The 15007-nt window shown below is 41.6% G+C and overlaps 1 protein-coding gene across 1 annotated transcript in view; it reads left to right on the top strand.

Annotated features, from left to right (window-relative positions):
* Positions 1-15007, top strand: part of LOC144736268 (transforming growth factor-beta-induced protein ig-h3-like) — an 84977-nt gene that overhangs the window by 25392 nt on the left and 44578 nt on the right. Inside the window, exons 6-7 of the mRNA XM_078618891.1 lie at positions 2682-2828; positions 6611-6755. Of these exons, the coding sequence (XP_078475017.1) occupies positions 2682-2828; positions 6611-6755 (292 nt within the window). The remainder of the gene's footprint in view (positions 1-2681; positions 2829-6610; positions 6756-15007) is intronic.

Raw genomic sequence — 15007 nt, forward strand, 5'->3', positions numbered from 1 at the left:
ATCACCACTCGCTACTCACCACTCTCCGCTCACCGCTCACCCCCCTCCCCGCTCACCACTCACCACTACCCACTCACTACTCGCCACTCACCACTCTCCGCTCACTGCTCACCCCCCTCCCCGCTCACCACTCACCACTCGCCACTCTACACTCTCTCCGCTGTCCACGGGCGAGTTATCCTGGGTGGCTAGGAGATGTTGACTACCTCGCCTGGTATACAGGAGGTCGTGGGTTCGATCCCGACCCTGACGATGCCTGCTGCTGTATATTTGGAGCTTGCGTGTCTCTCTCTCAACGTGGTGAGATGCTGACTACCTCGCCTGGTATGCAGGAACTCGTGGGTTCGATCCCGACCCTGACGATGCCTGCTGCTGTATATTTGGAGTTTGCGTGTCTCTCTCTCAACGTGGTGAGATGTTGACTACCTCGCCTGGTATGCAGGAACTCGTGGGTTCGATCCCGACCCTGACGATGCCTGCTGCTGTATATTTGGAGTTTGCGTGTCTCTCTCTCAACGTGGTGAGATGTTGACTACCTCACCTGGTACGCAGGAGCTCGTGGGTTCGAAACGAGCCTGACGATGCCTGCTGCTGTATATTTGGAGTTTGCGTGTCTCTCTCTCAACGTGGGCGCGTGGATTTTATCTCCAGGTCCTCCAGTTATTACCGTCCATCTCCGATTAGCACGGTTTTCCACGTCTGGTGCAAAAGAAGTTCAACATACATACATACATTTAGAATCGTATGTATGTTTGATGAATTTATTTCGCACCGTATGTAGTCAACAGGTCAAATAAACGTGCGTTTAGAGTACATTAGACTCCAGTGGCGGCTCCTGCAAAATCTCTCAGGGGGGGCAAATGTCTGGATGATTTATAAGGATAAGGTCCACCCATGCAAAGGATAAATTAACAGCTTAAGCATGTAAAGGCAACTTCACTTCTTTAATATTAATGAAAAATAAAGTGACTCTTACAATACATCTTGTTTGTTTCTATACTCACTATTATTACAATCCACTTAGTTTATTTTATTAAAGATTCCACTAGGTGGCGACAAATAATATTGTTGACTGAAACGTGCTTACGTATGATGACGTAAGCACGTTAGGGCGAGCCCTCTCGGAAGCCATAGAGAATGCATTGCAGCGCCCGCCTTTCGAAAAAAAACATCTTTGAATGTAAGTCTATGGGAACACTCGGGGCGATTCTCAGCCAAAGTGAAATCGACCAAAAAGAGGCGGTACTCCACAGAACGTGACATGACGCTGATTGGACTATATCCAGAGGCACAGTAACGGCTGAGATTGGTGGTGCGTCGCCCAATCGCCCTAATGAAGAAACCGCCCCTGCCCGTACCCGTACCCGGCCGCACCAGGGTCGCAAACGGGTACCCGTACCCGGCCGGGTACGGGTAGGGTACGGGTATCGGGTACCTGATTGCGAGCTCTGGGATGAAGCCATGTTGCAGGCGCGGGTGGGTTGAATCTAGGAACTTTAATTGTGAGAAGAGACGAGACGTTGGGAAATGAGTGACAAACAGTGACTCACCAGTGACTCACGGTCTACCTGTATTCGTACCCGGCCGCACCAAGGTCGCAAACGGGTATCGGGTAGGGTACGGGTTTCGGGTACCCGGTTGCGACCTCTGGTGACAGCGTTTGTGTGAGCACCAGGTCAACAACAACAATAACAACAACAAAATGCCTTTCCACCCCACGTGGGCCTCTCACCCCTCCACCCTAATTCTGACTAATCGCCTGACGAAGCCGGTTGTAATCACCAGCGAATTGTAAATGTCGTGCGTTCACTCTCGAGCACGCGACCGGGGTGCTGAAGCGGTAACGAACGCGGCGCGTTTTTTTTTTGTTGACGTGACTGCAGGGTTTCATCTTCTTGGTTCTTTCGGTAAAGTCACGTAGAATGGAAACAATAAAAATAATAAAATAAAACATAATAAAATAATTCTCTATCATGTTTTATTTTATCATTTTTTATTATTTCCATTCTATGTGACTTTACCGAAAGAACCAAAAACTGATTACTAATCTACAACTCGCATCGTAACAACTGCCCGATTACTAATGTAGTATATAATTACAATAACCCCCCCCCCCACCCTCAAATCTTTGCACCTGATGAGTTAATGATTTAATGATGACGTTACCCTGCTGCTGCTCTATATAAGAACGGGAGACAGAGCAGAGCCTCACCATTCTGGCGAATTGCCCGATGATGCTGGATGCAATTACCAGCGAAACGTCGTACTCAAAACTTGTAAATGTTGTGGATTCACGCTTCAACACACTGGTGGGCTAAAGCAGTGAACTATTTGTCTTTTGTCAACGTGACACTTTTTTACTGATTGGCCGTGTCGGGTGGTGGAGGGTTACGACACATTTATAAATAATAACGCGATCTAAACCCAAAAACGTTGATTATGAATAAAGCCTAGCTTCGATACGAATTCCCCCCACCCCACCCCACCCGACCCGAGCCCTATTAACCAGGGCGGCCGCTTTGCTTCGAACCGCGGAGCCTCTGTGACTTTACCGAAAAAACCTAAGAATATGAATCCTTGCAGTCACGAAAGCTTCAAATCTAGAATTCTTTGACGAGCTTCAAGCCACCGCCGCCCTCCGTTGTGCCCTCCGACCCCCCGCCCCCCCCAACCACCGACAGATCATCACGGTGAACTGCGTGCGGATCCTGAAACCCAACCTGCTCGCGTCCAACGGAGTGGTGCACATTGTCGAGGCCATCATCCCTCCGGCTAGCGCCAGCATCCGCGCCATCCTGGAGAGCGACAGCCGCCTGAAGACCCTCACGGTGAGTGGGGGGGCAGGGGGGGGGGGCAGTGGGGGGGGTGCGGTGACGCGGCACGTGGAGCGAGCTCGACGGCCCGTCGAAGGGGGCTCGTGGTTCGAATCAAAGCGGCCGCCCTGGTTAATAGTGGGTTGGGTTGGGGTGGAGTTTCGATTTAAAGCTTTCGTGACTGCAGGGATTCATCTTCTTGGTTCTTTCGGTAAAGTCACGTAGAAGGGAAATAATAAAGTAAAAAAAAAAATGTTTTTATTATTTTTTAGCCATTATTTTATTATTTACCTTCTACGTGACTTTACCGAAATAACCAAGAAGATGGGGTGGAGTTCATAAAAAAGGGATTTGTTGGTTTTGTTCCCGGGTTAGATTGCCCCCCTCCACTCCTGTTGCCCCCGCACTCAGCGGGCTGCCTCTCTCGTGTGAACGCGTGCGTATGCATGACACAGAGACCCATCGACTCACACAGAGACCCATAGACTCACATAGAGACTCATCGACTCACACAAAGACCAATAGACTCACACAGAGATGGACCGACCCACACAAAGACCCACAGACTCGCACAGAGACACATAGACTCACACAAAGATCCACAGACTCACACAGAGACCCATAGACTCACACAGAGACCCATAGACTCACACAGAGACCCATAGACTCACACAGAGACCCATAGACCCACACAGAGACCCATAGACTCACACAGAGACACATAGACTCGCACAGAGACCCATAGACTCACATAGAGACCCATTGACTCGCACAGAGACCCACAGACTCGCACAGAGACCCATAGACTCAAACAGAGACCCATAGACTCACACAGAGACCCATAGACTCACACAGAGACCCATAGACTCGCACAGAGACCCATGGACTCGCACAGAGACACAAAGACTCACACAGAGACCCATAGACTCACACAGAGACCCACTGACTCACACAGAGACCCACTGACTCACACAGAGACCCATGGACTCACACAGAGACCCACTGACTCGCACAGACCCATGGACTCACACATAGACCCATGGACTCACACAGAGACCCACTGACTCACACAGAGACCCATGGACTCACACAGAGACCCACTGACTCGCACAGACCCATGGACTCACACATAGACCCATGGACTCACGAAGAAACACAGGGAAAACCCGGAGAAAAATGAAAGAGACCAAATTTACTATTTGAAACTTGTTTCTATTTTACCAACGAGGCCCACTGAGCTATGCAGCTCTATTTTTCAGAAGTAACCTGGCAATAAATGACAGCTCTCGCAGTGCCTTAGGGGCCGTCCATAAATGACGTCACGCACCTAGGGGAGGGGGGGGGGGTCAGACATGTGTGACGATGTGTGACGAAGGGGGGGGGGGGGGGCTTTGAGAAATGTGACGTCACGTAAAAATGCTCAACTTTAAATAAATATAGAATTGTTATAACAACACTCGTACAACATCAGAGTGCAGCGCCACATTAAATACGCACTTCAATGACAATAGTTTAAAGAGATTTGAAGCATGTTTTATTTTCAAAAAGGAAATATGGTTTTGGGGGGGGGGGGGGGTAAAGCTTTGTGACGTCATATTTGAGGGGGGGGTCTGACTTTTTGTGTGACGTCATTTACGAACGGCCCCTTATCATATGGACATTTATAGCAGGCGAATAATCAAAACGCTAAATGGAGGGAGGGGAAAACCGGAGGAGCCCAGATAATATTTCGCGTGACCATAGGGAGAGAGAGAGAGAGATGCAAGCAAACTCCAAACAAACTCTAGATGTGAAGCTTTCGTGACTGCAAGGATTCATATTCTTAGGTTTTTTCCGATAAAGTCACGTAGGTAAAAAATTGAAATTAATAAAAAGTAAAATAAAAATAAAATAAAAATCACGACGTTTCGGAGGCAACACAAGCTTCCGTCTTCAGGTGGAACCGTCACAGCACGATTGCTGTATCAAGTAAGAGATTATTCCAAGAAAACAGATTACCTTGTTATCTCGGCATCTCCTTAGGAAGGCCAGCGTCTCGAGAAGCTGTAACTTCTTGTCTCGTTGTCTGTTAAAAACTCTAACAGATAGGTGCAATTCCTCCGCGTAGAGGGTATTAATTGTAGATTTGAAGCTTTCGTGACTGCAAGGATTCATATTCTTAGGTTTTTTCGGTAAAGTCACATAGTTAAAAAATTAAAATTAATAAAAGTAAAATTAAAATATAGCAATCGTGCTGTGATGGTTCCACCTGAAGACGGAAGCTTGTGTTGCCTCCGAAACGTCGTGATTTTTATTTTATTTTTATTTTACTTTTATTAATTTCAATTTTTTACCTACGTGACTTCACCGAAAAAACCTAAAAATATCCAAACAAACTCTTTCAACTGGGAGATGTTACCAGGTAAAAGACCCCACCGAGTTGCATAGCTCACAAGCCACGTGGCCATCACAAAATGGCGGCTCAATGAGGCGGCCTGTAATGTTGGTAATCGACGTCTCCTAGCAACCGCGGTGTTCCTACGACGACGTGCCGGACGAGGTAATCGACGTCTCCTAGCAACCGCGGTGTTACTACGACGACGTGCCAGACGAGATAATCGACGTCTCCTAGCAACCGCGGTGTTTCTATGACGACGTCCCGGACGAGGTAATCGACGTCTCCTAGCAACCGCGGTGTTACTACGACGACGTCCCGGACGAGATAATCGACGTCTCCTAGCAACCGCGGTGTTCCTACGACGACGTGCCAGACGAGATAATCGACGTCTCCTAGCAACTGCGGTGTTCCTACGACGACGTGCCAGAGGAGGTAATCGACGTCTCCTAGCAACCGCGGTGTTTCTATGACGACGTGCCAGACGATGTAATCGACGTCTCCTAGCAACCGCGGTGTTTCTATGACGACGTGCCAGACGAGATAATCGACGTCTCCTAGCAACCGCGGTGTTCCTACGACGACGTGCCAGACGAGATAATCGACGTCTCCTAGCAACCGCGGTGTTCCTACGACGACGTGCCGGACGAGGTAATCGACGTCTCCTAGCAACCGCGGTGTTACTACGACGACGTGCCAGACGAGATAATCGACGTCTCCTAGCAACCGCGGTGTTTCTATGACGACTTCCCGGACGAGGTAATCGACGTCTCCTAGCAACCGCGGTGTTACTACGACGACGTCCCGGACGAGATAATCGACGTCTCCTAGCAACCGCGGTGTTCCTACGACGACGTGCCAGACGAGATAATCGACGTCTCCTAGCAACTGCGGTGTTCCTACGACGACGTGCCAGAGGAGGTAATCGACGTCTCCTAGCAACCGCTGTGTTTCTATGACGACGTGCCAGACGATGTAATCGACGTCTCCTAGCAACCGCGGTGTTTCTATGACGACGTGCCAGACGAGATAATCGACGTCTCCTAGCAACCGCGGTGTTCCTATGACGACGTGCCGGACGAGGTAATCGACGTCTCCTAGCAACCGCAGTGTTCCTACGACGACGTCCCGGACGAGGTAATCGACGTCTCCTAGCAACCGCGGTGTTCCTACGACGACGTGCCGGATGAGGTAATCGACGTCTCCTAGCAACCGCGGTGTTTCTATGACGACGTACCGGACGAGGTAATCGGTCTCCTAGCAACCGCGGTGTTCCTATGACGACGTGCCAGAGGAGGTAATCGACGTCTCCTAGCAACCGCGGTGTTCCTACGACGACGTCCCGGACGAGATAATCGACGTCTCCTAGCAACCGCGGTGTTACTACGACAACGTGCCAGACGTGACCGTTCTGTCCGCGCAGTCGGCGCTGCGATCGGCCGGCATGCTGGAGACGGTGGGCAACGGCGTTGGACCCTACACCGTGTTCGCTCCAACCGACGAAGCCTTCCAGAAGCTTCCCAAGGAGATGCTCGCACGCATCCTCGCCGACACCGTCGCTCTCAAAGGTGTGCCGGAGGGCGGGGGGAGGGGAGGGCCGAGATGCTGTGCAGAAATGGAGGGAATGTATCATTTCGATTTGAAGCTTTCGTGACTGCAGGGATTCATCTTGTTGGTTCTTTTGGTAAAGTCACGTAGAAGGGAAGTCATAAAATAATAAAAATGAAACATAAAAAAATTTCGATTTGAAGCTTTCGTGACTGCAGGGATTCATCTTCTTGGTTCTTTCGGTAAAGTCACGTAGAATGGAGATAATAAAATAATAAAAATTAAATTAATTAAAATAAAACATAATAAAATAATTCTCACGACGTTTCGGCCACAATGCAAGCAGCCGTCCTCAGGTGGAGAACAGGTCTGTCGAGAAGACAGCGTCTGAATGACACACCACCAGGCTTGGAGCGTCTATTTAATTATACAATTTATAAAAATAAAACATTTAAAAAAATCTCATATATTATTTTATTTTATTATTATATTATGTTATTATATCATAATGTTTTATTTTTATTATTTCCCTTCTACGTGACTTTACCGAAAGAACCAAGAAAATGTATCATTTGTTAGAATTCATGTCAGGGGACCTCCTTTGCCAGTGTATAAAATATGAGAATAGGTTTTTTTCCCCCCTTTTATCTGGAAACTAAAAACAGATGTGTTAAGTTGATTTGAAGCTTTCGTGACTGCAGGAATCCTAACTCTTTGGTTCTTTCGGTAAAGTCTCGTGGGTATAACGGCATTAACCACAATACTTGTGGTCAAAATGCAAACAATAACGGAGTACTTTTTTTTTTGCATTTTGACCACAAGCATTGTGGTTAATACAGACATGATTCTTTGCAAAAGGTTTCAGTTTGGTGTTTTAACAACTTAACACAACTGTTTTGTTACCAGATAAAAGGGGAAAACCTATTCTCTTGTTAGAATGTGTTTTACATGGGTTTTCGCGACTAATATCATTCGTCTAGAAATATATATAAAAGGGAAATTTGTGAATATGTGTGTCTGTTCGAAATGTTTAGCATACTTTCCGACATGCAACAAACTTGAAATTTGGCATGTGGGCAGCTTCCAGACTGTAAACAATGCAAAAGTATAAAAATAGACTTTTGTATTTTGGGGGGGGGGGGGGGGGGGGGGGCGCAATAATGGATATATTTTGCACGGCAAATGAGCGGTGACGTCACATCTGTGATGTCACCCGCATGTGTTGACGTCACGCAGTGTGCCTGCTGACGTCACGCATCCCCCCCCCAACCCTCCGCGTTGGCCGTGTATTAATCCACGACAAGAATCCAAGTCTCGGGCGAAGCCGGGTAGTAAAGTTAGTTATAAATGTGTCGTTAAAACCCGCCACCACCCGACACGGCCAACTTGTAAGGGATTGTCACGTAAACAAAACGTGGCCAATTCGTCACTAGTACAGCACTAGTGTATAGTGTAGTGTATAGTGTATAGTAGTGTATAGTGTAGTGTATAGTGTAGTGTATAGTAGTGTATAGTGTAGTGTAGTGTATAGTGTAGTGTATAGTAGTGTATAGTGTAGTGTATAGTAGTGTATAGTGTAGTGTATAGTGTAGTGTATAGTGTAGTGTATAGTAGTGTATAGTGTAGTGTATAGTGTAGTGTATAGTGTATAGTGTAGTGTATAGTAGTGTATAGTGTAGTGTATAGTGTAGTGTATAGTGTATAGTGTAGTGTATAGTAGTGTATAGTGTAGTGTATAGTGTAGTGTATAGTAGTGTATAGTGTAGTGTATAGTAGTGTATAGTATAGTGTAGTGTATAGTGTAGTGTAGTGTGTAGTGTATAGTGTAGTGTATAGTGTAGTGTATAGTAGTGTATAGTGTAGTGTAGTGTATAGTGTAGAGTATAGTGTAGTGTATAGTGTAGTGTATAGTAGTGTATAGTGTAGTGTATAGTGTAGTGTATAGTGTAGTGTATAGTGTAGTGTATAGTAGTGTATAGTGTAGTGTAGTGTATAGTGTAGTGTATAGTGTAGTGTATAGTGTAGTGTATAGTAGTGTATAGTGTAGTGTAGTGTATAGTGTAGTGTATAGTGTAGTGTATAGTGTAGTGTATAGTGTAGTGTAGTGTATAGTGTAGTGTAGTGTATAGTGTAGTGTAGTGTATAGTGTAGTGTATAGTGTAGTGTATAGTAGTGTATAGTGTAGTGTATAGTGTAGTGTATAGTGTATAGTGTAGTGTATAGTGTAGTGTATAGTGTATAGTGTAGTGTATAGTAGTGTATAGTGTAGTGTATAGTGTAGTGTATAGTAGTGTATAGTGTAGTGTATAGTGTAGTGTATAGTGTAGTGTATAGTGTAGTGTATAGTAGTGTATAGTGTAGTGTATAGTGTAGTGTATAGTGTAGTGTATAGTGTAGTGTATAGTGTAGTGTATAGTGTATAGTGTAGTGTATTGTGTAGTGTATAGTGTAGTGTATAGTAGTGTATAGTGTAGTGTATAGTGTAGTGTATAGTGTAGTGTATAGTGTAGTGTATAGTAGTGTATAGTGTAGTGTATAGTGTAGTGTATAGTGTAGTGTATAGTAGTGTATAGTGTAGTGTATAGTGTAGTGTATAGTGTATAGTGTAGTGTATAGTAGTGTATAGTGTAGTGTATAGTGTAGTGTATAGTGTATAGTGTAGTGTATAGTAGTGTATAGTGTAGTGTATAGTGTAGTGTATAGTGTAGTGTATAGTAGTGTATAGTGTATAGTAGTGTATCGTGTATAGTGTAGTGTATAGTGTAGTGTATAGTGTAGTGTATAGTAGTGTATAGTGTAGTGTATAGTGTAGTGTATAGTAGTGTATAGTGTAGTGTAGTGTATAGTGTAGTGTAGTGTGTAGTGTATAGTGTAGTGTATAGTGTAGTGTATAGTGTATAGTGTAGTGTATAGTAGTGTATAGTGTAGTGTATAGTGTATAGTGTAGTGTATAGTAGTGTATAGTGTAGTGTATAGTGTAGTGTAGTGTATAGTGTAGTGTATAGTGTAGTGTAGTGTATAGTGTAGTGTATAGTGTAGTGTAGTGTATAGTGTAGTGTATAGTGTAGTGTATAGTGTAGTGTAGTGTATAGTGTAGTGTATAGTATAGTGTAGTGTATAGTGTAGTGTATAGTGTAGTGTATAGTGTAGTGTATAGTGTAGTGTATAGTGTAGTGTATAGTGTATAGTGTAGTGTATAGTATAGTGTAGTGTATAGTGTAGTGTATAGTGTAGTGTATAGTGTAGTGTATAGTGTAGTGTATAGTGTAGTGTATAGTGTAGTGTATAGTGTAGTGTAGTGTATAGTGTAGTGTATAGTATAGTGTAGTGTATAGTGTAGTGTATAGTAGTGTATAGTGTAGTGTAGTGTATAGTGTAGAGTATAGTGTAGTGTATAGTGTAGTGTATAGTAGTGTATAGTGTAGTGTATAGTGTAGTGTATAGTGTAGTGTATAGTGTAGTGTATAGTAGTGTATAGTGTAGTGTAGTGTATAGTGTAGTGTATAGTGTAGTGTATAGTGTAGTGTATAGTAGTGTATAGTGTAGTGTAGTGTATAGTGTAGTGTATAGTGTAGTGTATAGTGTAGTGTATAGTGTAGTGTAGTGTATAGTGTAGTGTAGTGTATAGTGTAGTGTAGTGTATAGTGTAGTGTATAGTGTAGTGTATAGTAGTGTATAGTGTAGTGTATAGTGTAGTGTATAGTGTATAGTGTAGTGTATAGTGTAGTGTATAGTGTATAGTGTAGTGTATAGTAGTGTATAGTGTAGTGTATAGTGTAGTGTATAGTAGTGTATAGTGTAGTGTATAGTGTAGTGTATAGTGTAGTGTATAGTGTAGTGTATAGTAGTGTATAGTGTAGTGTATAGTGTAGTGTATAGTGTAGTGTATAGTGTAGTGTATAGTGTAGTGTATAGTGTATAGTGTAGTGTATTGTGTAGTGTATAGTGTAGTGTATAGTAGTGTATAGTGTAGTGTATAGTGTAGTGTATAGTGTAGTGTATAGTGTAGTGTATAGTAGTGTATAGTGTAGTGTATAGTGTAGTGTATAGTGTAGTGTATAGTAGTGTATAGTGTAGTGTATAGTGTAGTGTATAGTGTATAGTGTAGTGTATAGTAGTGTATAGTGTAGTGTATAGTGTAGTGTATAGTGTATAGTGTAGTGTATAGTAGTGTATAGTGTAGTGTATAGTGTAGTGTATAGTGTAGTGTATAGTAGTGTATAGTGTATAGTAGTGTATCGTGTATAGTGTAGTGTATAGTGTAGTGTATAGTGTAGTGTATAGTAGTGTATAGTGTAGTGTATAGTGTAGTGTATAGTAGTGTATAGTGTAGTGTAGTGTATAGTGTAGTGTAGTGTGTAGTGTATAGTGTAGTGTATAGTGTAGTGTATAGTGTATAGTGTAGTGTATAGTAGTGTATAGTGTAGTGTATAGTGTATAGTGTAGTGTATAGTAGTGTATAGTGTAGTGTATAGTGTAGTGTAGTGTATAGTGTAGTGTATAGTGTAGTGTAGTGTATAGTGTAGTGTATAGTGTAGTGTAGTGTATAGTGTAGTGTATAGTGTAGTGTATAGTGTAGTGTATAGTGTAGTGTAGTGTATAGTGTAGTGTATAGTATAGTGTAGTGTATAGTGTAGTGTATAGTGTAGTGTATAGTGTAGTGTATAGTGTAGTGTATAGTGTAGTGTATAGTGTAGTGTATAGTGTATAGTGTAGTGTATAGTATAGTGTAGTGTATAGTGTAGTGTATAGTGTAGTGTATAGTGTAGTGTATAGTGTAGTGTATAGTGTAGTGTATAGTGTAGTGTATAGTGTAGTGTAGTGTATAGTGTAGTGTATAGTATAGTGTAGTGTATAGTGTAGTGTATAGTGTAGTGTAGTGTATAGTGTAGTGTATAGTGTAGTGTAGTGTATAGTGTAGTGTATAGTGTAGTGTATAGTAGTGTATAGTGTAGTGTATAGTGTAGTGTAGTGTATAGTGTAGTGTATAGTGTAGTGTAGTGTATAGTGTAGTGTATAGTGTAGTGTAGTGTATAGTGTAGTGTATAGTGTAGTGTATAGTAGTGTATAGTGTAGTGTAGTGTGTAGTGTATAGTGTAGTGTGTAGTGTATAGTGTATAGTGTAGTGTATAGTGTAGTGTATAGTGTAGTGTATAGTGTAGTGTATAGTGTAGTGTATAGTGTAGTGTATAGTGTAGTGTATAGTGTAGTGTAGTGTGTAGTGTAGTGTGTAGTGTATAGTGTAGTGTATAGTGTAGTGTATAGTGTAGTGTATAGTGTATAGTGTAGTGTATAGTGTAGTGTATAGTGTATAGTGTAGTGTATAGTGTAGTGTATAGTGTAGTGTATAGTGTATAGTGTAGTGTATAGTGTATAGTGTAGTGTATAGTGTAGTGTATAGTGTAGTGTATAGTGTATAGTGTAGTGTAGTGTATAGTAGTGTAGTGTGTAGTGTATAGTGTAGTGTGTAGTATGTAGTGTAGTGTATAGTAGTGTATAGTGTAGTGTATAGTGTAGTGTATAGTGTAGTGTGTAGTGTATAGTGTAGTGTATAGTGTAGTGTATAGTGTATAGTGTAGTGTATAGTGTATAGTGTAGTGTATAGTAGTGTAGTGTGTAGTGTATAGTGTAGTGTGTAGTATGTAGTGTAGTGTATAGTAGTGTATAGTGTAGTGTATAGTAGTGTAGTGTGTAGTGTATAGTGTAGTGTGTAGTATGTAGTGTAGTGTATAGTAGTGTATAGTGTAGTGTATAGTAGTGTAGTGTGTAGTGTATAGTGTAGTGTGTAGTATGTAGTGTAGTGTATAGTAGTGTAGTGTAGTGTGTAGTGTATAGTAGTGTATAGTAGTGTATAGTGTATAGTGTAGTGTATAGTAGTGTATAGTAGTGTATAGTGTAGTGTATAGTAGTGTATAGTGTAGTGTATAGTGTAGTGTATAGTGTATAGTGTAGTGTATAGTGTAGTGTATAGTGTAGTGTATAGTAGTGTAGTGTGTAGTGTATAGTGTAGTGTATAGTGTAGTGTATAGTAGTGTAGTGTGTAGTGTATATTGTAGTGTGTAGTATGTAGTGTAGTGTATAGTGTAGTGTATAGTGTAGTGTATAGTGTAGTGTATAGTGTAGTGTAGTGTATAGTAGTGTATAGTGTAGTGTATAGTGTATAGTGTAGTGTATAGTGTAGTGTATAGTAGTGTATAGTGTAGTGTATAGTAGTGTTAGTGTATAGTGTAGTGTATAGTGTAGTGTATAGTGTAGTGTATAGTGTAGTGTGTAGTGTAGTGTATAGTGTAGTGTAGTGTATAGTGTAGTGTATAGTGTAGTGTATAGTGTAGTGTATAGTGTAGTGTGTAGTGTAGTGTGTAGTGTATAGTGTAGTGTATAGTGTAGTGTATAGTGTAGTGTATAGTGTAGTGTAGTGTGTAGTGTAGTGTATAGTGTAGTGTATAGTGTAGTGTAGTGTGTAGTGTAGTGTATAGTGTAGTGTATAGTGTAGTGTATAGTGTAGTGTATAGTGTAGTGTGTAGTGTAGTGTAGTGTATAGTGTAGTGTATAGTGTAGTGTATAGTGTAGTGTATAGTGTAGTGTATAGTGTAGTGTAGTGTTAGTGTAGTGTAGTGTATAGTGTAGTGTATAGTGTAGTGTATAGTGTAGTGTATAGTGTAGTGTAGTGTATAGTGTAGTGTATAGTGTAGTGTGTAGTGTAGTGTGTAGTGTAGTGTATAGTGTAGTGTAGTGTATAGTGTAGTGTATAGTGTAGTGTATAGTGTAGTGTATAGTGTAGTGTATAGTGTAGTGTAGTGTATAGTGTAGTGTATAGTGTAGTGTGTAGTGTAGTAGTGTATAGTGTAGTGTATAGTGTAGTGTAGTGTATAGTGTAGTGTATAGTGTAGTGTATAGTGTAGTGTATAGTGTAGTGTATAGTGTAGTGTATAGTGTAGTGTAGTGTATAGTGTAGTGTATAGTAGTGTATAGTGTAGTGTAGTGTATAGTGTAGTGTAGTGTAGTGTAGTGTAGTGTATAGTGTAGTGTATAGTGTAGTGTAGTGTAGTGTATAGTGTATAGTGTAGTGTATAGTGTAGTGTATAGTGTAGTGTATAGTGTAGTGTATAGTGTAGTGTGTAGTGTATAGTGTAGTGTAGTGTATAGTGTAGTGTATAGTGTAGTGTATAGTGTAGTGTATAGTGTAGTGTATAGTGTAGTGTATAGTGTAGTGTATAGTGTAGTGTATAGTGTAGTGTAGTGTATAGTGTAGTGTATAGTGTAGTGTAGTGTATAGTAGTGTATAGTGTAGTGTATAGTAGTGTATGTATAGTGTAGTGTAGTGTAGTGTAGTGTATAGTGTATAGTGTAGTGTATAGTAGTGTATAGTGTAGTGTATAGTAGTGTATAGTAGTGTATAGTGTAGTGTGTAGTGTAGTGTATAGTGTAGTGTATAGTAGTGTATAGTATAGTGTAGTGTATAGTGTAGTGTATAGTGTATAGTGTAGTGTATAGTAGTGTATAGTGTAGTGTATAGTAGTGTAGTGTGTAGTGTATAGTGTAGTGTGTAGTATGTAGTGTAGTGTATAGTAGTGTATAGTGTAGTGTATAGTAGTGTAGTGTGTAGTGTATAGTGTAGTGTGTAGTATGTAGTGTAGTGTATAGTAGTGTATAGTGTAGTGTATAGTAGTGTAGTGTGTAGTGTATAGTGTAGTGTGTAGTAGTGTAGTGTATAGTAGGTAGTGTAGTGTGTAGTGTATAGGTAGTGTAGTAGTAGTGTATAGTGTATAGTGTAGTGTATAGTGTAGTGTATAGTGTGTAGAGTGTAAGTGGTGTATAGTGTAGTGTTAGTGTAGTGTAGTGTAGTAGTGTAGTGTATAGTGTATAGTGTAGTGTATAGTGTAGTGTATTAGGTGTAGTGTAGTGTAGTGTAGTAGTGTAGTGTATAGTGTAGTGTATGAGTGTAGTGTTAGTGTAGTGTAGTGTGTAGTGTATTGTGTAGTGGTAGTGTATAGTGTAGTGTATAGTAGGTGTAGTGTAGTGTGATAGTGTAGTGTAGTGTGTAGTGTATAGTGTAGTGTATAGTGTAGTGTAGTGTAGTGTAGTGGTAGTGTGTTTAGTGTAGTGTATAGTGTAGTGTAGTAGTGTAGTGTAGTGGTAGTGTATGGTAGTGTAGTGTTAGTGTAGTGTGGTAGGTGTAGTGGAGTGTAGTGTATAGTGTAGTGTAGTGTTGTAGTGTATGTGTAGTGTATAGTGTTAGTGTGATGTGAGTGTAGTGTATAGTGTGTTAGTG

The sequence above is a fragment of the Lampetra planeri genome, chromosome 60 (assembly GCF_965212315.1).
Source record: "Lampetra planeri chromosome 60, kcLamPlan1.2.h2, whole genome shotgun sequence".
NCBI classification, from domain to species: domain Eukaryota; kingdom Metazoa; phylum Chordata; class Hyperoartia; order Petromyzontiformes; family Petromyzontidae; genus Lampetra; species Lampetra planeri.